Below are 21,856 nucleotides of genomic sequence, written 5' to 3' on the forward strand. Positions count from 1 at the left end.
AATACTTTTACTCTGCAATGCACATTTATTTTATTTTGTTTTGTTTTTTCAACCCAGTACTTTTACTGCAGTGTCCACTGAAGCAAGCATATCAGTAATGCCAGTTTATGTGCTGACTTGTTAATCACCATCAATCTTTGGCATGTTATTGATCTATTGTCCATTGTGCTATAGGTGTGTTTGTCTGCCTGGATACGAAGGAGACGGTTACACCTGCACTAAAACCAATCCCTGCCTCCAGCCTCAGAGAGGAGGCTGCGACGTCAATGTGAGACAGATGTTTATTTTCCTTTTCCAGCAGTTAGCCTTTAGCGCTCACATGTAGAAATCTGAAATCTGAAGTGATGTCTGCCTAATTTTTACTAGTACATGAGAATTCAGAATTTGCAGAGATTTAAAGTCACTCCTTGACACATGAAAATGATTTCCAGCATTGGCTAGGCCTGTATTTTTCAATCATAATAAGAAAAAAAATCTGATCATTCTGATCAGATTAAATAATTATAATTATAAAAGTAATCATTTTGAGCTTAACTTTTTTGTTTTGTAGGCTGGATGTATGTACGATGCAGGAAAGGTGAACTGTGTTTGTATGGAAGGATGGACAGGCGATGGACGTTTGTGTGTGGGAATCAATAACTGCTTGAGTGAGAGCCGTGGTGGATGTCATGAAAATGCACAATGCACAGTCACTGGACCAGGACAGGTAATACTGAACAAGCTGTGAGGATACAGTTAACCTGTAGGACAAAAAAAATCACAGAAAATATCACTGGAGCGCCTGTTGAAAGGCTTTTGCATCTTGGAGGTTCTTCTCCAGCCCTTATTATGCTCTTCGTCAATTTGATACAAACACATATGTGGCCCTGGACCACAAAACCAGTCTTATGTGAAATCTAAGCTTTCCATTGATGTGTGGTTTGTTAGGATCAGACAATATTTGGCCGAGATACAACTATTTGAAAATCTGGAATTGAGGGTGAAAAAAAAAAAATCTAAATATTGAGAAAATCGCCTTTAAAGTTATCCAAATGAAGTTCTTAGCAATGCATATTACTAATCAAAAATTATATATTTTTTTATATATTTATGGTAAGAAATTTGCTAAATATCTTCATGGAACATGATCTTTACTTAATATCCTAATGATTTTTGGGATAAAATAAATATTGATAATTTTGACCCATACAATGTATTTTTGGTTATTGCTACAAATATACCGCAGCGATTTAAGACTGGTTTTGTGGTCCAGGGTCACATATTTTAGTTGTTGGAAATTCTGGTTATGTATTTCTTGAAATTGTGTTACTGTTTCTCATTTACGACCAAGTATTTTTTTGTGCCAGTTTTTCAACTACCTCAGCATTTATACTATTGATAGATGATTTTATTTGAATACATCTGTCAATACATACATGCATATACAGTGGTGTGAAAAAGTGTTGGCCCCCTTCCTGATTTTTTATTTTTTTGCATGTTTGTCACATTTTAATGTTTCAGATCATCAAACTAATTTAAATATTAATCAAAGATAACACAAACACAACATGCAGTTTTTTAATGAAGTTTTTTATTATGAAGGGAAAAAAAATCCAAACCCACATGGTCCTGTGTGAAAAAGTGCTTGCCCCCTAAACCTAATAACTGGTTGGGCCACTCTTAGCAGCAACAACTGCAATCAAGCGTTTGCGATAACTTTCAATGAGTCTGTTACAGCGCTGTGGAGGAATTTTGGCCCACTCATCTTGGCAGAATTGTTGTAATTCAGCCACATTGGAGGGTTTTTGAGCATGAACCGCCTTTTCAAGGTCATGCCACAGCATCTCAATAGGATTCAGGTCAGGACTTTGACTAGGCCACTCCAAAGTCTTCATTTTGTTTTTCTTCAGCCATTCAGAGGTGGTGTGCTGGTGTGTTTTGGATCATTGTCCTGCTGCAGAACCCAAGTTCGCTTCAGCTTGAGGTCACGAACAGATGGCCGGACATTGTCCTTCAGGATTTTTTGGTAGACAGCTGAATTCATGGTTCCATTTATCACAGCAAGTCTTCCAGGTCCTGAAGCAGCAAAACAGCCCCAGACCATCACACTACCACCACCATATTTTACTGTTGGTATGATGTTCTTTTTCTGAAATGCTGTGTTACTTTTACGCCAGATGTAATGGGACACACACCTTCCAAAAAGTTCAACTTTTGTCTCGTCAGTCCACAGAGTATTTTCCCAAAAGTTTTGGGGATCATCAAGATGTTTTCTGCCAAAACTGAGACGAGCCTTTATGTTCTTTTTGCTCAGCAGCGGTTTTCGTCTTGGAACTCTGCCATGCAGGCCATTTTTGCCCAGTCTCTTTCTTATGGTGGAGTCATGAACACTGACCTTAACTGAGGCAAGTGAGGCCTGCAGTCCTTTAGATGCTGTTGTGGGGTCTTTTGTGACCTCTTGGATGAGTCGTCGCTGCGCTCTTGGGGTAATTTTGGTCGGCCGATCACTCCTGGGAAGGCTCACCACTGTTCCATGTTTTCGTCATTTGTGGATAATGGCTCTCACTGTGGTTCGCTGGAGTCCCAAAGCTTTAGAAATGGATTTATAACCTTTTCCAGACTGATAGAGCTCAATTACTTTCTTTCTCATTTGTTCCTGAATTTCTTTGGATCTCAACATGATGTGTAGGTTTTGAGGATCTTTTGGTCTACTTCACTTTGTCTGGCAGGTCCTATTTAAGTGATTTCTTGATTGTGAACAGGTGTGGCAGTAATCAGGCCTGTGTGTGTCTAGAGAAAATGAACTCAGGTGTGATAAACCAGTTATGTTTAAAATTATTTAAATTTGTTTGATGATCTGAAACATTAAAGTGTGACAAACATGCAATAAAATAAAAAAATCAGGAAGGGGGCCAACACTTTTTCACATCACTGTATATACACGCTGTGTTGAAGACATACATTTTTATTAGTTCATGCATGTAAATTTTGCTGGGAATCAAACCAATGATAAGCAAAAAAATAAAAAATTTAAATAAAAAAAATGAATATACTCTTTATAATATTGACGTTTTATAAAAAATAGAACAGTTTTACAGTTTAATTTTTATTTTCATTTTTTAAAGGTTTACTATTTTTTTTCTCCAAAGGAATTTTAATTGAAAAATCTGAGACTGAATTATTACTTCAATGAAACATAACCGAGAACTTAAAGGGTTAGTTCACCCAAAAATGAAAATTAGCCTGTGTTTTACTCACCTCGAGGCATCCTAGGTGTATATGACTTTATTTTTTCAGACGAATCCAATCGGAGTTATATTAAAAATTGTCCTGTCTCTTCTAAGCTCTATTATTGCAGTAGATGTTTATTACATTTTAAATATGGATGTGTTTCCTACAATAACGCATGGATTTGCTACAGGAGGCCTTTATTCACCCCCTGGAGCCGTGTGAGGCACATTTTATTATGGATGCGCACATTTTATTTAACGTCTCTTGGACTGTTGTACAGAAACACCCATCTACTGCAATGATAGAGCTTAGAAGTATCAGGACAATTTTTAATATAACTCCGATTGGATTCGTCTGAAAGAAGAAAGTCATATACACCTAGGATGCCTCGAGGGTGAGTAAAGCACAGGCTAATTTTTTTTTTGGGTGAATTAACCCTTTAAGTATAAAAGAAAAATTACTATTAGAAACCAGAACTGAGTTTTGTCCAACCCATTTCTCTGTTCAGAATGAATGTAGCTGCAAGAAAGGCTACATGGGAGACGGCGTCGTCTGTAAAGCCGTCAACCCCTGTTTGTCAAATAACGGAGGCTGCCATTCTCTGGTCTGTATTTCATGATTGAAGATTTATCGGTTAAATACATCTGTACATCTCTGAACAACCTGTCAAAATACGGATGCTGGTGAAATGATATTTAAAGGCTAACACTGCTTTATACATGCAAGAGCTAGCGTGTAATGTGGCATAACAATATAATAATGTGTTCAGGCCACATGTAAATTAAAGAGCCCAGGAATACGTGAATGCGTGTGCCGAAACGAATACGAAGGCGACGGACTCACATGTTATGGAAACATGCTTGTGGTAAGATGACGCATTTATGCATTTATTTAATTGTAAAGTTATAAATTAGCTATCAACAACATTGTTTTTAGGCTTTTAAAAATGCATAAAAATGGTTTAGTAATAAATAATAGCAATACATTTTTATTTGTTTTATTTTTTACATTTTATTTAAATGATTAAAAGGTAGTACTAATAACAAAACTAATTAAAACATACATAATTGTTTTTCGTTAGTTTTCATACATTATATTTCAAATGAATACAACATACACAACAGATTTTTTTCATAAAAACAGATTTTGATCAAAATCAGCATTCAAAATCGAAATGTATCGATAAGTTGTTCGTCTTTTTATTATTGTTTTTGTTTTCAGGAGCTAGATGGAAACTCTGAGTTTTATAATTTCAACCGCTACCTTCTAGTAAGTTCATCTTTACCCAAGTAAACTGTCAATTAATTAATTTACAATAATGTTGTTGTAACATAATGCGAGTATGTAAACAAATAATATAATACAACATTTCTGTGTTCATCTGCAGAGGCACAAAGTGATTGACCGCGACAGAAGAGTCACAGCTTTGGTTCCATCTAAAGCTGCTTTCAAAAACCTCACCGATTCAGAGGAGTCGTTTTGGTTCGATTATTACAGGCTTCCTCACCTTCTGCTGTAAGTGATTGGATTGACATTGCAAACTGATTTCTGAGGTTTAAAAAAATCAAATAAATGCATTTTTCGTGTACAATTTCTGTCTAGAGTTCATTTTTTAGATGGGATATACACCTCTGAAGACTTACTGCAGCTGGTTGGTAAAACAGTACAAACTCTAGGAAAGACTAAATGGGAGGTCAATAGCAACGGCAGGGTAACCGTCACACAAACCACACCACTCGGATTAATTACCACCTTAAACTGGTCATCTTTAACTGTTCTGATGTGATCTGTTAACCCTCATGTTCCCAGGAACTCATGATCGGCAATGCTACCATCCTCGCTCCAGACCTCAAGGCAATAAATGGGTGCATTCACATCATTGACACGGTAATTTAACTTAAAGCAAAGATTGTGTCTTTTTTTTATTTAAAATCAAAAGTATTAAACTTTGTATTATTAATTTACAATAAATGAGAACATTTGTTGGAGTTGCATGGAAGAAGGGAACCAAGACCTGTCTAAAGACTACATACCAACGCCCTAACAACAACATCGCAACACCCCGAACACACTTAGAACACTTTAGCAACTGCAATGCAATAACATACGTAGCAATAAAGTCCCTTCAAGACGAGTAATTTCACTCGGCAGCCATCTTTGAAACGCCTCTCAGGCATGCAAGTGGAAACACCAAATTCTCCAAAACTGTTCACGAAGCTTACGATTAAATTTCATATTTGAAAACACCAATGAAATCTGACAATAAGAGTCTCATAAAGCTTGTTTCTTATGTTCAAATACCATTTTAAAAAAGCTTGTTTTTCATGCTATACCAGCCAAAAAAAAAAACATGTGCAGTCATGACTTTACTAATCAACGATTGGTTCTTTCATTTTAGAAGATGGGGCTTATTCCATATTGGGCATTGCACTTTCTCCCATTCATAAGTAATAGGAGTGCATAGTCTTCCTATAAGTCTTTGATTGCAATGCCTTAAAAGCACACAGAACACTTAATAGTATATAACAACACCCTAGCAACAACAGAGCATGCCCCAGAAACACATAGAACACCCTAGCAACAGCACAGCAATGCATTAAACAGTTAGAGCACCTGAGCAAATGTATGGCAACACCCTAGTAGCTACATAGCAATTCCCTAAAAACATGAAGAACACCTAAGAAATGGGATAGTAATGACCTAGCAACTACTCAAAACCCCCTGGCAACAACAAAGCATAGCCACACTTAGAACACATTAGCAGCTGCATTGCAGCAACATAGCAATGTTCTAATGGTGTGTGCACACCAAAAGCGAAATAAATTATTAGCGCGAATAGATTACATACAAAGTCATTGCAAACATGTGAAAAAATGCAAATTCACGGCAGTTGATGTGAAATACTCAAATTGGGTGACGCATTTGGCGAGAAATTCACGATATTCGCCTCAATCGCGTCTTCAACTTCAGTTGAAAAATTTCTTCTCAAGCAGAAAATTTCAAGAGGTCCTTGCTGCAGCCTGTAGCACGATGACGTACTGGATCAGATCTAATACGTAGTGGATGTTTTACGCGCATGCGCTGTATAGGTCTTGAATAAATTCATATTTTTATTTACATTTAATCATTTGGCAGACGCTTTTATCCAAAGTGACTTAGTCTAAGTGAAGTCTAACAGTACATGTAGCAATTAAGGGTTTTTGATCTATAAAGTCGTGACGTATTGTCAAGTATGGTGACCCATACTCGAAATTGGTGCTCTGCGTTTAACCCATCAAAGTGCACACACACAGCAGTGAGTAGTGAACAAATGCACACACACACACCGTGAACACACACCCGGAGCAATCTACATTACATTACAATGTTAAAACTTTAATGTCTGAATTCATCCACGATGTTTTTGTCTTTACTGGCGACTTCATCGTTTTTTGGGGGGGTTTTTTTCATATGTTATCGCCAGGATGCCCCCATCAGTGTTGTATCCATTATTATAAGGATACAATGAGCACTGTAACATGATACAAAGAGTTTATTTGCAAAGGCAGATACCTCCGGTTTTTTTTAATTTTCAAAAATCATGTTTTTAATTATGTTATTATGTTTTGTTGTGTTAATTAGCTGTTTTTTGTTATTTTTAACCTAGTCAAAATAGCCCAACTGCAGTTTGATTGAGATTAATTGGAATGCACAATGAAGAAACATGATTTCTGAGAATTGTTAAAAACATAGTTATCTGTTTTTGCAAATGAACTGTTCATATGCAGATGTTGCACTGTAAATAGCTAATTATAAAGATACTGTATATACATAATTCTGACAGAGTTAGCTTAAATGTCTTTTTGATTGCATCCGTCATGTTTATTTAAATTTCATAGGTGATATTAAATTAATGCCGATCCATTTTGTTTATATAGCTATTACAAACATTTTCAACAGGCTAATAATAATTTTTAAAAAAACATTAAATTTATGATAAGACTTTACCACGCTAATAACGCCTCAGTCAGGTAACATAAATGTTTTATTAGTTGCTTTTCACAAATCGTCTGATACAATACAAAACACTCAGAAAAAGTCTTCATAGAGAGAGAACACTCTCGTAACGGAATGGTTGTGTAAGTAATTAATCAGAATCATTATTCTAATTTTAGCTTTTAGGGAATCACTCTTAAGATTCGATATTTATATGATTAACTGAGATTAATCAGAATGTCCAACTTATACCTTGTTAACGGTACCTTATTAACGACTTGTCCAGCAAGTATTAAAATCAGCACGTTATCTTTTAACAATTGTGTTTATTTTATTCGCGGCCAACGATAAAACAACCCAAATAGTTAACCTTAGTTATCAAGCTCATGAGTGTAGGTAACGCGATCTTTTGGCAAGTAATTAAGATTTGACAAAACACATAGCAACAGACATGAGATTTCTTAATATAATCAAAGTTTATTTCACTACTCTAACACAATACTAAGCTAAGCAACACAAAACAAAAGACATAAACACACACATTCGTTGCAATGGATTGTTCTGATCTGAAGAGAGTCTTAGGTTCTAATGCTTGTTTCAACCTGAGGGAAATCACACACGGAGGAACTCTATCTTTACTCTTAAAAGATAAATACAACCAATTCAGCCAATTCAGGAGATTTTGTCTTACCGTCTTTTGCTTTCGGTCGAGTTCAGGCTTTTTCTTCGGTTCAAGGAGTCTCTACTTCAACTTCTCTGCTTTCAGTTGAATTCAGTTCCTTCCCAGTTCGAGACGGACCGTGCGCGGATTGGCGGCTTGGGAGGTCGTGTCACGAGGGTACTCTTCAGTGGTTAGTTGGCTTCGTGCTGACTTGATGACGCTCTCAGGAAGTCGTTTTAGTTCTTAGCTTCAGATGTTAGTTTCTCTCAAAGTTTAACTTGGTTTAGTCTTGGTCTCAGTTGCAATGCTCGGCCGTGATGTTAATGGCAAGAAGCGCTTTGCAGCACGTGAGCAAACGAGAGACGAGCGAGTTGAGCTTAAGCTTTTCTTTTCAGTTTCCAACAACAACTCGTTTCAGTTGTTGCTTCTGTTTTTAACGGGCCGATTTGGGATTTGCCCACGGGCGCCTGACCCAATCGGATTCTTCCTGTGGGGCGTTTGCTCCAATCGCAAGTGTTTCTGTAGGGCAGAGCTCCGCCCTGCACAGCCTCTTGTCTTTCTATGCATACATTGTCCGTTCAGTTATTTATCACATGAAAACTTATTAACAGCAGATTTCTATTCATATTATGATCATACCTTGCAGAGAAAAGATCATTTTCATTCACACCATATTATTACTCATGAAATTAGCTTTTATCTGAAACCAAACACTTACGTTTTTGATATGCACAAAAATACATACAGGTCCTTTTCAAAAAATTAGCATATTGTGATAAAGTTCATTATTTTCTGTAATGTACTGATAAACATTAGACTTTCATATATTTTAGATTCATTACAACACAACTGAAGTAGTTCAAGCCTTTTATTGTTTTAATATTGATGATTTTGATGATCTCAAAAAATTAGCATATTTCATCCGACCAATAAAAGAAAAGTGTTTTTAATACAAAAAAAGTCAACCTTCAAATAATTATGTTCAGTTATGCACTCAATACTTGGTCGGGAATCCTTTTGCAGAAATGACTGCTTCAATGCGGCGTGGCATGGAGGCAATCAGCCTGTGGCACTGCTGAGGTGTTATGGAGGCCCAGGATGCTTCGATAGCGGCCTTAAGCTCATCCAGAGTGTTGGGTCTTGCGTCTATCAACTTTCTCTTCACAATATCCCACAGATTCTCTATGGGGTTCAGGTCAGGAGAGTTGGCAGGCCAATTGAGCACAGTAATACCATGGTCAGTAAACCATTTACCAGTGGTTTTGGCACTGTGAGCAGGTGCCAGGTCGTGCTGAAAAATGAAATCTTCATCTCCATAAAGCTTTTCAGCAGATGGAAGCATGAAGTGCTCCAAAATCTCCTGATAGCTAGCTGCATTGACCCTGCCCTTGATAAAACACAGTGGACCAACACCAGCATCACTGACTGTGGGTACTTGACACTGGACTTCAGGCATTTTGGCATTTCCCTTTCCCCAGTCTTCCTCCAGACTCTGGCACCTTGATTTCCGAATGACATGCAAAATTTGCTTTCATCCGAAAAAAGTACTTTGGACCACTGAGCAACAGTCCAGTGCTGCTTCTCTGTTCAAAAGTGGCTTGACCTGGGGAATGCGGCACCTGTAGCCCATTTCCTGCACACGCCTGTACACGGTGGCTCTGGATGTTTCTACTCCAGACTCAGTCCACTGCTTCCCCAGGTCCCCCAAGGTCTGGAATCGGTCCTCCTCCACAATCTTCCTCAGGGTCCGGTCACCTCTTCTCGTTGTGCTGCGTTTTCTGCCACACTTTTTCCTTCCCACAGACTTCCCACTGAGGTGCCTTGATACAGCACTCTGGGAACAGCCTATTCGTTCAGAAATGTCTTTCTGTGTCTTACCCTCTTGCTTGAGGGTGTCAATGATGGCCTTCTGGACAGCAGTCAGGTCGGCAGTCTTACCCATGATTGCGGTTTTGAGTAATGAACCAGGCTGGGAGTTTTTAAAAGCCTCAGGAATCTTTTGCAGGTGTTTAGAGTTAATTAGTTGATTCAGATGATTAGGTTAATAGCTCGTTTAGAGAACCTTTTCATGATATGCTAATTTTTTGAGATAGGAATTTTGGGTTTTCATGAGCTGTATGCCAAAATCATCAATATTAAAACAATAAAAGGCTTGAACTACTTCAGTTGTGTTGTAATGAATCTAAAATATATAAAAGTCTAATGTTTATCAGTACATTACAGAAAATAATGAACTTTATCACAATATGCTAATTTTTTGAAAAGGACCTGTATATCCTTTGTATTCATTACGCGGTTAAAGCCATAGATGAAACAATCCTTAATTCTCAATAACCACATCAATCATGTGAAAATGAACAACTAGTGATCAGGAATATTATGCCTCAAAAGATTACAACAATATCATAAGTTCAATAACACAACAAGTCTTTTAAATGACCTGAGAACAACCTTAATATATATTGTGAATGTATTGTAGATATTGTCTGGAATATATTGCTTTAATAGCAGAAACACGTATAATTGTTAAAATACTTGAGCAAGGCGTTTTCCTCTGTGTCTGTTAGGAAGCAAGAACGGCGCGATCCTGGAATGTGCTAATAACGCAAGGTCATAGGAAGGTCACTTTCGTGGAGATCTGGAGATTTGTCAGTTGGACGTTGATCGTATAAGTCTTCTTTGAATTACTGCGTTAAATGGAAAGAGATTAGAGGGTTTTGGGTGAAGTTTAATAAATCCAGCCAAGCACTTAAAGTTGCTCTTCTCTTAAAAGCATCCAGATGTCTTTTCTCCAAATATATTCTGGGTTTTAGGGGTCTCCTGGGACCCGAGGATTTATGGCCGGAGAGCGTTGATTTTTGCTCACGAATGTTGAAGTTAGGTATGTGGGCCTGTTTTGTTTTGACTCAAGCACTACAGTTGGTATGTCTTTAGCCATTAGATCTATCTCCAGGGATTTCACTTGCATATGAATAACACACAAAAAATAGAAATTGTCATTGTTATCTTGTCCCCGACCGTGTGAGTATTTATTTGTAGGATTTAGGATTGACTGTAAAAACCCGGTATAACCCGGGATAACGGGACTATTGGCTAACGGAACCCCGATTGACAGGATTGTTTTTCTTCTTTTTATTTTTATACGGTATAAAAAACTATGTCCGCATATTTTAGTAGGCCTATAACTTTTATACTCTGTCACGTAAGCCTATAGCACAGAGAGTGAGAACGAAAAATAATATTTGATTCATGAACGAATTATTGACAGAACTATATGACTATTATGGAAAAAAACAAGACAATAAAACCCATTTTTTCATAAAGAACAAACAAAATTGTAATTAGTCGATTTGTATTTCCAAAACTAATAAAAAATAAACTTGTTCATTCAAAACTACGCCATCCTTGCTTAAAAAAAAGTTTCAATAGCCTGCACTACTGGTTTAAAATCACAGTATACTATAATTTGTGTAAGCCTGTGAAACACACCTATACATCTCGTAATTACAGTTTAATTTACATTTAATACTAGCTTTAATGACAGCCCCACTTTGCGCATGCGCATAAAACATCCACTACGTATTGGATCTGATCCAGTACATCTTCGTGCTACAGGCTGCAGCGAGGACAGACTTGAAAATTCACATGACACACTGTCACGCAAGCCAATCATCGAAAAGCTTATTGACATGTCTGGTTTGACGCGTCCGGTTATATCAGAAAATGCATTTTATTTATTTGATTGTTTTTTAAAGGTTTTATTATTATTATTATTTAAAGTGGGAGAAAGAGAGGGGGCGGGGGTGGGAAAGGTCCACGAGCGTGGAACTTTTTTTTATTGTTTTTATGTTTTTATTCGCGAGAGTGACGCGAAAAACATCTAGAGAGTAATCTGGAGTGAGTAATGCAATGTAAATATTCGCTTTTGGTGTGAACACACCATAAGAACACCTTAGCAACTGCATAGCAACACTCTAAAAACATTTAGAAGTTCTTAGCAATGCCTGAAATCTTTTGTATAGAAACAGTCTGATTTCCTTCTAAAAATGCTCTGGCCTAGTTTGGCCATATTAATCCACGTGGTGTCCGAAATATGCGTTGACATCACAAACTCATTTCTAAATTTTACATTTTTACTGGAATAATTTTGCTTGCAGGTTCTTCGACCTGCTCTATCTGATTTCCCTCCACCTCCTCCTGGTTTGATGGAGTTCCTGAACAACACACCAGAATTCAGCCTTTTTAGGCAGGCGGCACTGGTGTGTGATTTATAAATATAACTTACTCAATGTTTTCAAGAACTCTACAAGAGTTACAGAATAACTTTGTTACATAAACATAGTTGTCTCTGTTTTTTTTAGCTCTACAACTTGGAAAGCAATATCCCAACTAGAGATTACACCATTTTTGTCCCAAATGACAGTGCCATGCAAGAATACCTGAAAAAAACAAACTCGACACAACTGGTGAGTGGAACATTTTGAAATGATGCTAGACACTCATACTCTAGTGCAGGGGGTCACCAAACTTGATCCTGGTGGGCCTGTGTCCTGCAGAGTTTAGCTCCAACTTGCTTCAACACACCTGCCTGGAAGTTTCAAGTATACCTAGTAAGACACTGATTAGCTGCTTCAGGTGTGTTTGATTAGGCTTGGAGCTAAACTCTGCAGGAGTGCATATGTCTCAAACTCAATTCCTGGAGGACCACAGCTCTGCACAGTTTAACTCCAACCCTAATCAAACACACTTAATCCAGCTAATCAAGCTCTTCAGAATTACTAGAAACTCCCGAGCTGGTTGGTGCTAAACTCTGCAGAACTGTGGCTCTCCAGGAATTCAATTTGAGACTACTGCTCTAGTGAGACACTCTAGTCTCACTCATAAAATTAATTGATGAAAGTGTCTCTTTTCAACAGAGCCTAGACATTATAAAATATCACATAATTCTAGGCGAGCAACTCTATCCTGAACACTTGGGCAAAGGAATTTTCAAAAACACGTTTTTGGGAAATGGCACTCAGATCATGTTTTTTGTGGACATTGATAATCAGGTATTGCACAACCAACAATAGCTCATATTCTGTACAACACTTTGAAATTAGTCATGACTAACTAGTCCTAAACTCCAGACAATGGCCAATGACGTTCCCATAAACGGAAGCGTCACTGAGACGAGGCATGGCACTGCGTTCGGGATTCCACGTGTCTTAGACCTCCACAAGAACCACTGCAGTAAAGATGTGATTTTAAAGATTTCAGTAAGTTTCTATTTGAATTTTATGAGGTGAATCTCAAAGTGGCATAATGGACAACGTTAAGGAACGTTTGCTTTCTTTGCAGGGTCGCTGTGGAGATTGTAACGCTGAACCTAAATGCATCTATAATGCCAAACCTGTAAGATGATATAGAGTCCTTTGTTGATTTAGTTTAACGTTTAAGTGAAAGGAATTTTATGATGCACCCTTGTGTTCATTTCTTCAGGTGCAACCAAATTTCCCTCAAAATATGAAGTCAAACTGTAAATACAGGACAAGAGTTGGAAAAAAGAGAGTGAATGTGCCAGGCTGTCACATGGACTGCTTGAGAACAACAAAGGTACTTAATTTTCTACTTTTTAACATCAGAAGCATATTAAACAAGGACACAAACTCAGACACAACTAATTTTCCAATGCTTTCCAACATGCACGGTCATGTTGTACGTACTTGAGGGGGCTTAGACTTCAGTTGCACTTCAGATCCTTTGATTTCAAATGGGAATGAAATCTGTTGAAAGGTTTCTGTCCTTCCACCGAAGTCCAGGTTACCAAATCTTTGAAGATCCAAAAAGGCCACAAAGGCATCATAAAAACAAACCATATCAAGGAGTTTAATCCAAGTTTTGTGAAGAGATATGAACACTTTATATCAGGTGTGTCCAATCCTGTTTCCAGGGCCACTGTCCTAAAGGCTGTGTTTACACTTGGCATTAACATACGATCACCGTGATCCAATCAAGCAGATCGGATCATCAGTCAGTCAGAACATGGCGTGTTTACACTTGGCAACATCAGCTGACTTCTCTATATGGATAACCGTTCGGATCTGTCTTTCCCACACAATATTTAAATAAGTCTGCAGAGAATGGCCCAGTGCAAAGTCAACCTGAAGTGGTGGGTGTTCTTTTTGAAAAGCATTTTCAGTCGTGGGACATTTTACAAATCATAGATTTAGCTCCAACCCATTTTTCTGGAACTTTCTAATGTGTCTGAAGACCTTGATTATTTGGTTCAGGTGTGTTTAAGTAGGGTTGGAGCGGAACTCTGCAGGAACAGGTTTGGACACTCCTGCTATATATCTTCAAAAGTTTCTTGTAAAGATGAACTGTCTTGCGGGTTTGGAATGAAATGAGGATGAGTAAATTACAGAATTTTCATTTTTGGGCAAACTATCCCTTTTAGGATGTTGAGTTAAAATACAAGAGTTTGCAAAAGTGACACTCTTCAAAGATTTGGATTTCCATTGGTCAATGAAAATTTCACATACTTGGATCAAGTTGTATTCATTAAATGAACTATTTCTTCTTCATTTGAAACTGACCTAGCTCTATCCACAGCCTCATAAAAGATTGCACACATTTGCTGTTAAACTGTTTATTATTCAGGTAGCTATAAACATGTTGATACATGCTCTTCAAGATATTTTTTAACTGTTCTTCAGTCTTGACAGTCGTTGATCTGAAAAGGAAAACTAACTATATAAGAGTATAAACTAATCTCTTCTATAGTGCCCACTTGTGGTAATAGTGAAAATGCAAGCCATTCTTGCACTCTGAAAATGCGTAAAATCAAGATTGTACAGCTAGAAATTCCTGCAATTATGTATTTAGGGCCAGAGTGTTATGTACTGGTAGTGGGTTTACACTTCTAAATTCAGATTCAAAGCTGATTCAGATTCAAACCTCATGATAACTTTCCTCTTAGGACCATTCCTGCTGTCCAGGATACTTTGGGCACGATTGCTCCAAATGTCCTGGGAGTGTGGATAACTGGTGCTCCAACAACGGTCAATGCAAGGATGGGTTGTTTGGCAGTGGGGAGTGTCTCTGTAATGAGGGCTTCCACGGAACGGCCTGCGAGATGTGTGAACCTGGGAGATATGGAAAAGACTGCAAGTCTGGTAACATCTACTAGCAATCTTTCCATTCTACAGTTTTTCTGTAGGCATTCTGTTGAAGCATTATTCAAAAAACCCTTGGTTTCCATTTGACAGAATGCCACTGTGAACATGGCAAATGTTTGGACGGTATAGAGGGAAATGGGCAGTGCATTTGTTTCAAAGGTTGGAAGGGAGTAAATTGCTCTGTTGGTCAGTATTAAGGTCAAACTTATTTTATATCAGATAGCGTGTTTCTCACCTTCGTGCACTTGACGTCATAAACTTTTCTCAATTTCAGCGGTAGTTAATGATGCCTGTGGTGGAGTTTGTGATGTCAATGCTAAGTAAGTATGGAAAACATAAATATAAGACACATTGTTAACACATTCATCACTGTTTATAATGCAACATTTTTCTTCCAGCTGTATCTCAGGAGGTTCGGAAGCTCCTCCAACTTGTTCCTGCATAGCTGGTTATAAGGGTAACGGGACATTTTGCAAAGGTTTGTTTGTGGTTCTTTGCTAAGTTTGTCATTTTAAGTTATAGTTTTTTTCCCAGTGAAATCAAAATTCACCCCGTTTACTTTCCCAATATATATTCCTGGTCTTATTGTGAATGATTTGTGTTCCACAGAATTTGACCCATGTACCACAAACAACGGAGGCTGTTCCATAAATGCAAACTGCACAAAAACATCACCTGGTGAAAGGAGCTGTACATGTAAAGCTGGCTACATTGGTGATGGGGTTATGTGTCTTGGTAAATGTGTGGTTTACTTCCTTTAATATCTAAATGGGTAGCGTGGACCAGTGGATTCATGGAATTTGTGTTTTAGATGGGAATTTTATGTTTAAATGATCGCTTTATCGATCCCTTGTTGTTGATTTATTCAGCTGGTCTTAGCCTGCTTTTTATGGATTCAGCCTTGGATTCTTAATAAGCCTTGATTAAGATTTTTTTTGTGATATGTGGTATGTGCTTAGGGTGTGCCTCAGGGCTCTGTATTGGCCTCAATTATCAGTTTTGCATTGTCTGTATGCATTTACTTGTTTAAAGCTGTGTAATTATGTTTCATTACAGAAATGGATGCCTGCTTATTGAACAATGGAGGATGTGACAAAAATGCGTTGTGTATGACAACTGGACCAAACAGGGTTTGGGTCACTTATTTTAGTACATGCTTAACAATAAATGTTAACTTTACGAAGTCAACATTAAGATGTTGAACATTACATTTGTTTCAGGTTGCATGCGCATGTAAGCTTGGCTTTATTTCTCAAGGTCATAGATGTCTGGCAGTTAATCCTTGTCGGAAGGTAGCAGAATTCACAAACAATATTACGGCAAATAATTGTATTAAATCATCATCTGATATTAGGTATTTTTGTATGCAAAACATTTTTATTTTATTTTATAACAGGATAATGGCGGCTGCAGTGTTAATGCTGTTTGCAGATACATCGGGGATGGGGAACGTAATTGCACATGCTATATTGGCTACAAAGGAGACGGTTTTAAGTGTGCAGGGACTGTCAGTAGAGTAAGTATCATTTAAGATTAATTTTAGGCTAATTAATAATGATTGAAAGAACATGAGAAACAACAACTTCTGCTTTTCAAATGAATCTTATAATTGTTTATTGCAGGAGCTTCTTCGTATGCCTGAGGCAGCATGGTTGAGGAGAAATATTGGTGTAAGTGCATGTTTCAATTTGTGAGAGAATATGCTAATTTCTTGATCTAATCGAGATATTAACAATAATAATCTGTGTTATAGGTAATGAGAGTCAGAGATCTGTACAGTCAAGGTCCTTTCACTGTATTTGTTCCTCATGCTGATTATGTGGCAAATGTTTCGGTATGCTGCACTGAATCACACCTAAGTAATATAACATTATAAGTATTATATCGGTATTGATTAGATTGTAAAAAGTAGGCAATACATAACAAATTTTGTTTTTCAAATGTTGTTTAAAAGTAATGCTTGCAAGATTGTGAAGGCAGTTTTCTCTTAGAAATAGCATAAACCATTGAATTGTATATTTGCACAAATCGAAAATTTCATGATGACTTCCTTACTTTTTCTATTGTCATATAATTTCTTGTCATGACAGACTCTGGAGGTTGAAAAGTGGACAAATACAAGTCACAGTTCAGACCTGCTGCGGTACCACATTGTCAGTTGTGAAGAACTGCGTGAATCAGACCTCAAATCTGTTAAAGAAGTGGCTACCAGTAGCGGATATAAATTACGCTTCAGTGTTAGAGATGTGAGTTTCAAATGCATTTTATATTTTCAATATTAGATAATTATCTGAACAAGAGTCAGAAATTAAAGGCATAGTTCACCCAAAAATCAAGATTCTTTTATCATTTAAACTTTACGTTTGCAATTAAACATTAAATGTTGCGATTAAGCAAAATTTGGTACTCAATTATTCTATCTTAGAAATAAAGAATAAAGACAGAGTAAAAAAATAAAACATCATTAAACATACTGTAAAATGCCAGACACAGCTTCTGTGCCACATTGCAAGGTAAAGATGGCTTTTTGTTGATTAAAATTTTATTGGAAACAGCCTGACTGTTTGTAGGTATTCTGACTGATTAATTAGATGAATTGAAGAAATATAATACATATAAAAGACAACACAGATCCATTTAATAAGTTGATTTATAAAAGCTGCCCTTATAAATCAGGTTCCCAAGTGGAAAAGTTATTTTCTGACCCTGTGTCTGCTTTTGTCTCTCAGGGTGTTGTGTACATCAACGATAAGACAAAGATCATCACCAGTGATGTTGAGTGCTCCAATGGAGTCATACATTTCATAGACAAGATCCTCTTTCCATACGATCTAACGGGCAAGGCAGATATCAACACTAATGTATGTAACTCAACCAGAGTCCACCATTTTGTAAGTTCAGAAAAGTCATAATGTCATTCCACAAAGTAAAACTCAATTTATGTTGCAGTTGAACATTACCGCAGCTGCTGAACAATATGGCTTCAAAATCTTCAGCAAGCTCCTACAGGTAATATTTATGCTGTATTTCAATCTTCTTTTGGACCATATGCATTTTTCTTACAAACATCTTCCAAACAGGATGCAGAATTGATGCATGTGGTGCAGCATCAACCCTTTTACCCATTCACCATGTTCTGGCCAACGGATAATGTTTTTAACAGTCTTCCTGAGGACAGAAAGAAATGGCTGTACAGCGAAGACCATCGTGATAAGTTACAAGCCTACCTCAAAGCTCACATAGTCCGTGACCAGAGGGTACGAGACTCCAACATCAGTTAAATTGATTTAACTGAATTAGATTAAGTTATATATCAAAGATAGCATCAGAACGGTCACAAAACGGTTTTGGATGTATGTTTCCAGGTAGTTGCTGTCGCTCTTCCTGCTGAGAAAAGCATGGAAACATTGTTTGGATCCGAGCTCACCTTCAGTTGCAGCAAAAATTTAATTGTAAGTATTGGCAAGTTGGCAAAAATTTCCTTCAAAACTCTCACATTTTAAATGTAAATGATTTATTTATTGTTTTTGATATTGATGTTTTAACAATTATAAAGGTATTCATAATGTGTGTTATTGCTAAGTTAAAATGCATTATAAAGACTCAAATCTAAGATTGGAAACTACATTGTGCATCGTCGCGAATTTGCCATGTTTTATTGCCATTTTAGTGATTGTAAATCAGTTTGATAGAAAATCTACTGGCGTCTTATTGACTGAATTTCAGGGCGACATATTAATCAATGGAAACAATGCCAGAATAGTAGCGCGGAACATGATGTTTGATTCAGGAATCGCTCATGGGATTGATCAGCTTCTGGAACCACCAAGCATTGGTGCTCGCTGTGACAACTTCACAAGCATAGAGATAAAGGTACAAAACTTTAAGACTAAATCAGATTATTTATATCGTCAAAAACTGAACAAAATAAAAAGTAAAGCACAAATAAAAAAAAGCACAAGTGTGCAGAGACCATCTAGTTATTTATCAGTTCAGTGTTTGGAGTTTCAAAGTGACTTTAATATTAAAATAAATGAGCAGTCCTAATGTTGTTGTACTGTTGTTTGTCTTTAGGGACTCTGTGGTTCTTGTGGTGTGCCTCCCCGTTGTCCCATTGGATCAGAGGACGCAGTGAGTGGATCTGCGTCTTGTTGATTTGTGGTTCTGTTTATGAACAAAACTTCAGCAGCAGCACTTTATTGACCATCTTTTTGTTATTTTTTTGGTTCTATTTTGTCAACAAAACTTTAGAAGTTAGCACGTTGTTGCCTGAATTTATTTAATTTTTAGGTTCTGTTTCATTAACTTTTTAAAAATAAGCACTTTATTGACTTGCTTTTTGTTATTTTTGGTTCCATTTTGTTAACATTTTTAGCAGTCAGCGCTTTATAGACTTATTTTTTGCTATTTTTTGGTTCTGTTGCGTTATCAGAATCGGCTTTATTCGCCAAGTGTGCGCAAACACAAAGAATTTGTTGTGGTTTTTAAGAAGCTCTCGGTACATACATACAGGTGCTGGTCATAAAATTACAATATCATGAAAAAGTTGATTTATTTCAGTAATACCATTCAAAAAGTGAAACTTGTATATTAGATTCATTCATTACACACAGACTGATATATTTCAAATGTTTATTTCCTTTAATTTTGATGATTATACCTGACAACTAATGAAAGTCCCAAATTCAGTTTCTCAGAAAATTAGAATATTGTGAAAATGTTCAATATTGAAGACACCTGGTGCCACACTCTAATCAGCTAATGAACTCAAAACACCTGCAAAAGCCTTTAAATGGTCTCTCAGTCTAGTTCTGTAGGCTACACAATCATGGGGAAGACTGCTGACTTGACAGTTGTCCAAAAGACGACCATTGACACCTTGCACAAGGAGGGCAAGACACAAAAGGACAAGATGTGGTAGAAAAAAGTGTACAAGCAATAGGGATAACCGCACCCTGGAGAGGATTGTGAAACAAAATCCATTCAAAAATGTGGGGGAGATTCACAAAGAGTGCAGCTGGAGTCAGTGCTTCAAGAACCACCACGCACAGACGTATGCAAGACATGGGTTTCAGCTGTCGCATTCCTTGTGTCAAGCCACTCTTGAACAAGAGACAGCATCAGAAGCGTCTTGACTGGACTGCTGCTGAGTGGTCCAAAGTTATGTTCTCTGATGAAATTCAATTTTGCATTTCCTTTGGAAATCAAGGTCCCAGAGTCTGGAGGAAGAGATGAGAGGCACATAATCCACGTTGCTTGAGGTCCAGTGTAAAGTTTCCACAGTCATTGATGGTTTGGGGTGCCATATCTGCTGGTGTTCGTCCATTGTTTTTTCTGAGGTCCAAGGTCAACGCAGCTCTAAAACCAGGAAGTTTTAGAGCACTTCATGCTTCCTGCTGCTGACCAACTTTATGGAAATGCAGATATCATTTTCCAACAGGACTTGGCACCTGCACACACTGCCAAAGCTACCAGTACCTGGTTTAAGGACCATGGTATCCCTGTTCTTGATTGGCCAGCAAACTCACCTGACCTTAACCCCATAGAAAACCTATGGGGTATTGTGAAGAGGAAGATGCAATACGCCAGACCCAACAATTCAGAAGAGCTGAAGGCCACTATCAGAGCAACATGGGGTCTCATAACACCTGAGCAGTGCCACAGACTGATCGACTCCATGCCACGCCGCATTGCTGCAGTAATCCAGGCCAAAGGAGCCCCAGCTAAATATTGAGTGCTGTACATGCTCATACTATTCATGTTCATACTTTTCAGTTGGCCAACATTTCTAAAAATAATTTTTTTTGCATTGGTCTTGATTGATATTCTAATTTTCTGAGATACTGATTTTGGGACTTTCATTAGTTGTCAGTTATAATCATCAAAATGAAAGGAAATAAACATTTGAAATATATCAGTCTGTGTGTAATGAATGAATCTAATATACAAGTTTCACTTTTTGAATGGTATTACTGAAATAAATAAACTTTTTCATGATATTCTAATTTTATGACCAGCACCTGTACATTCATACATGCATGCATACATATCTGACATGAGAACAGAAACATTTGAGATGAGATGGCACAGAAAAACGTCTCTGTTATGTATGTAACCCTCGTTCCCTGAAGGAGGAAATGGAGATGTCACGTCGGTGACTGACAAATTGGGATCTCGCCAGAGAGCCCAATCCACTTTGAGTGTAACTAAACAAGCCAATGGACATTGGCATGCGGTATTTCGCATCTGGCTGCCACACCCCACAGCGCGGGTATAAGAGGCAGCAGGTGCACCGCATTAATTCATGTTTTCGTTGAGGAGCCGGCAGCTCAGCTGTGATACAGCAACTGTGGCGACGGGACGTGACGTCTCCATTCCCTCCTTCTGGGAACGAGGGTTCCATACGTAACAGAGACGTTCCTTTTCAGTCGGTCACTCTGAGTCACGTGTTTTTTGATTATAATTTTATTACTATTGTGGATATGTTGTCATTCTCACACTATAATACTGAACTTTGATTTCAGTGATTTGGACTATGAGATGGACACTTGCTTCTTGCACTCTGTTGCACTTCACTTTTGCTTTAAAAAAGATTTAATAGAAATTTGGATTTCATTTGGTTTATGAAAGTTCATTTGGTTTAATAGATTTTGTTTTTTTTGCGGGAAATTAATAATTTAGATTAATCGATTAATCTAAAAATTAGTCGATAGATTAATTGAAATAAAAATAGTCGTTAGTGGCAGCCCTAATGGAGAGAAGAACACCATTCAATGAACAGGTTCCACTTGAGAGCATAGGCCCGTCTAGTGGACGGTGCTTGTGCTGAAGCGATAGTGAGCGCTACCTC

The 21,856-nt window shown here is 37.5% G+C and overlaps 1 protein-coding gene across 3 annotated transcripts in view; it reads left to right on the forward strand.

Moving 5' to 3' along the window:
* Positions 1–21,856, forward strand: part of stab1 (stabilin 1) — a 59,229-nt gene that overhangs the window by 15,983 nt on the left and 21,390 nt on the right. For 2 of the 3 annotated variants that reach the window (XM_079425796.1, XM_079425797.1), the window contains 31 exons: positions 175–268; positions 551–706; positions 3,719–3,814; positions 3,980–4,075; positions 4,432–4,479; positions 4,598–4,725; positions 4,813–4,921; positions 5,020–5,097; positions 12,004–12,105; positions 12,208–12,312; positions 12,763–12,897; positions 12,976–13,104; positions 13,187–13,240; positions 13,328–13,441; positions 14,808–15,003; positions 15,097–15,192; positions 15,281–15,326; positions 15,405–15,484; positions 15,616–15,741; positions 16,063–16,136; positions 16,227–16,298; positions 16,403–16,522; positions 16,629–16,676; positions 16,760–16,840; positions 17,097–17,252; positions 17,736–17,867; positions 17,956–18,015; positions 18,087–18,263; positions 18,372–18,458; positions 18,733–18,879; positions 19,081–19,137. In XM_079425796.1, coding sequence (XP_079281922.1) covers positions 175–268; positions 551–706; positions 3,719–3,814; positions 3,980–4,075; positions 4,432–4,479; positions 4,598–4,725; positions 4,813–4,921; positions 5,020–5,097; positions 12,004–12,105; positions 12,208–12,312; positions 12,763–12,897; positions 12,976–13,104; positions 13,187–13,240; positions 13,328–13,441; positions 14,808–15,003; positions 15,097–15,192; positions 15,281–15,326; positions 15,405–15,484; positions 15,616–15,741; positions 16,063–16,136; positions 16,227–16,298; positions 16,403–16,522; positions 16,629–16,676; positions 16,760–16,840; positions 17,097–17,252; positions 17,736–17,867; positions 17,956–18,015; positions 18,087–18,263; positions 18,372–18,458; positions 18,733–18,879; positions 19,081–19,137 — 3,199 coding nt within the window. The remainder of the gene's footprint in view (positions 1–174; positions 269–550; positions 707–3,718; positions 3,815–3,979; positions 4,076–4,431; positions 4,480–4,597; positions 4,726–4,812; positions 4,922–5,019; positions 5,098–12,003; positions 12,106–12,207; positions 12,313–12,762; positions 12,898–12,975; positions 13,105–13,186; positions 13,241–13,327; positions 13,442–14,807; positions 15,004–15,096; positions 15,193–15,280; positions 15,327–15,404; positions 15,485–15,615; positions 15,742–16,062; positions 16,137–16,226; positions 16,299–16,402; positions 16,523–16,628; positions 16,677–16,759; positions 16,841–17,096; positions 17,253–17,735; positions 17,868–17,955; positions 18,016–18,086; positions 18,264–18,371; positions 18,459–18,732; positions 18,880–19,080; positions 19,138–21,856) is intronic. The other variant, XM_079425798.1, reaches the window with a different exon arrangement.

Source organism: Barbus barbus (genome assembly GCF_936440315.1).
Source record: "Barbus barbus genome assembly, chromosome: 9".
Taxonomy (NCBI): Eukaryota; Metazoa; Chordata; class Actinopteri; order Cypriniformes; family Cyprinidae; genus Barbus; species Barbus barbus.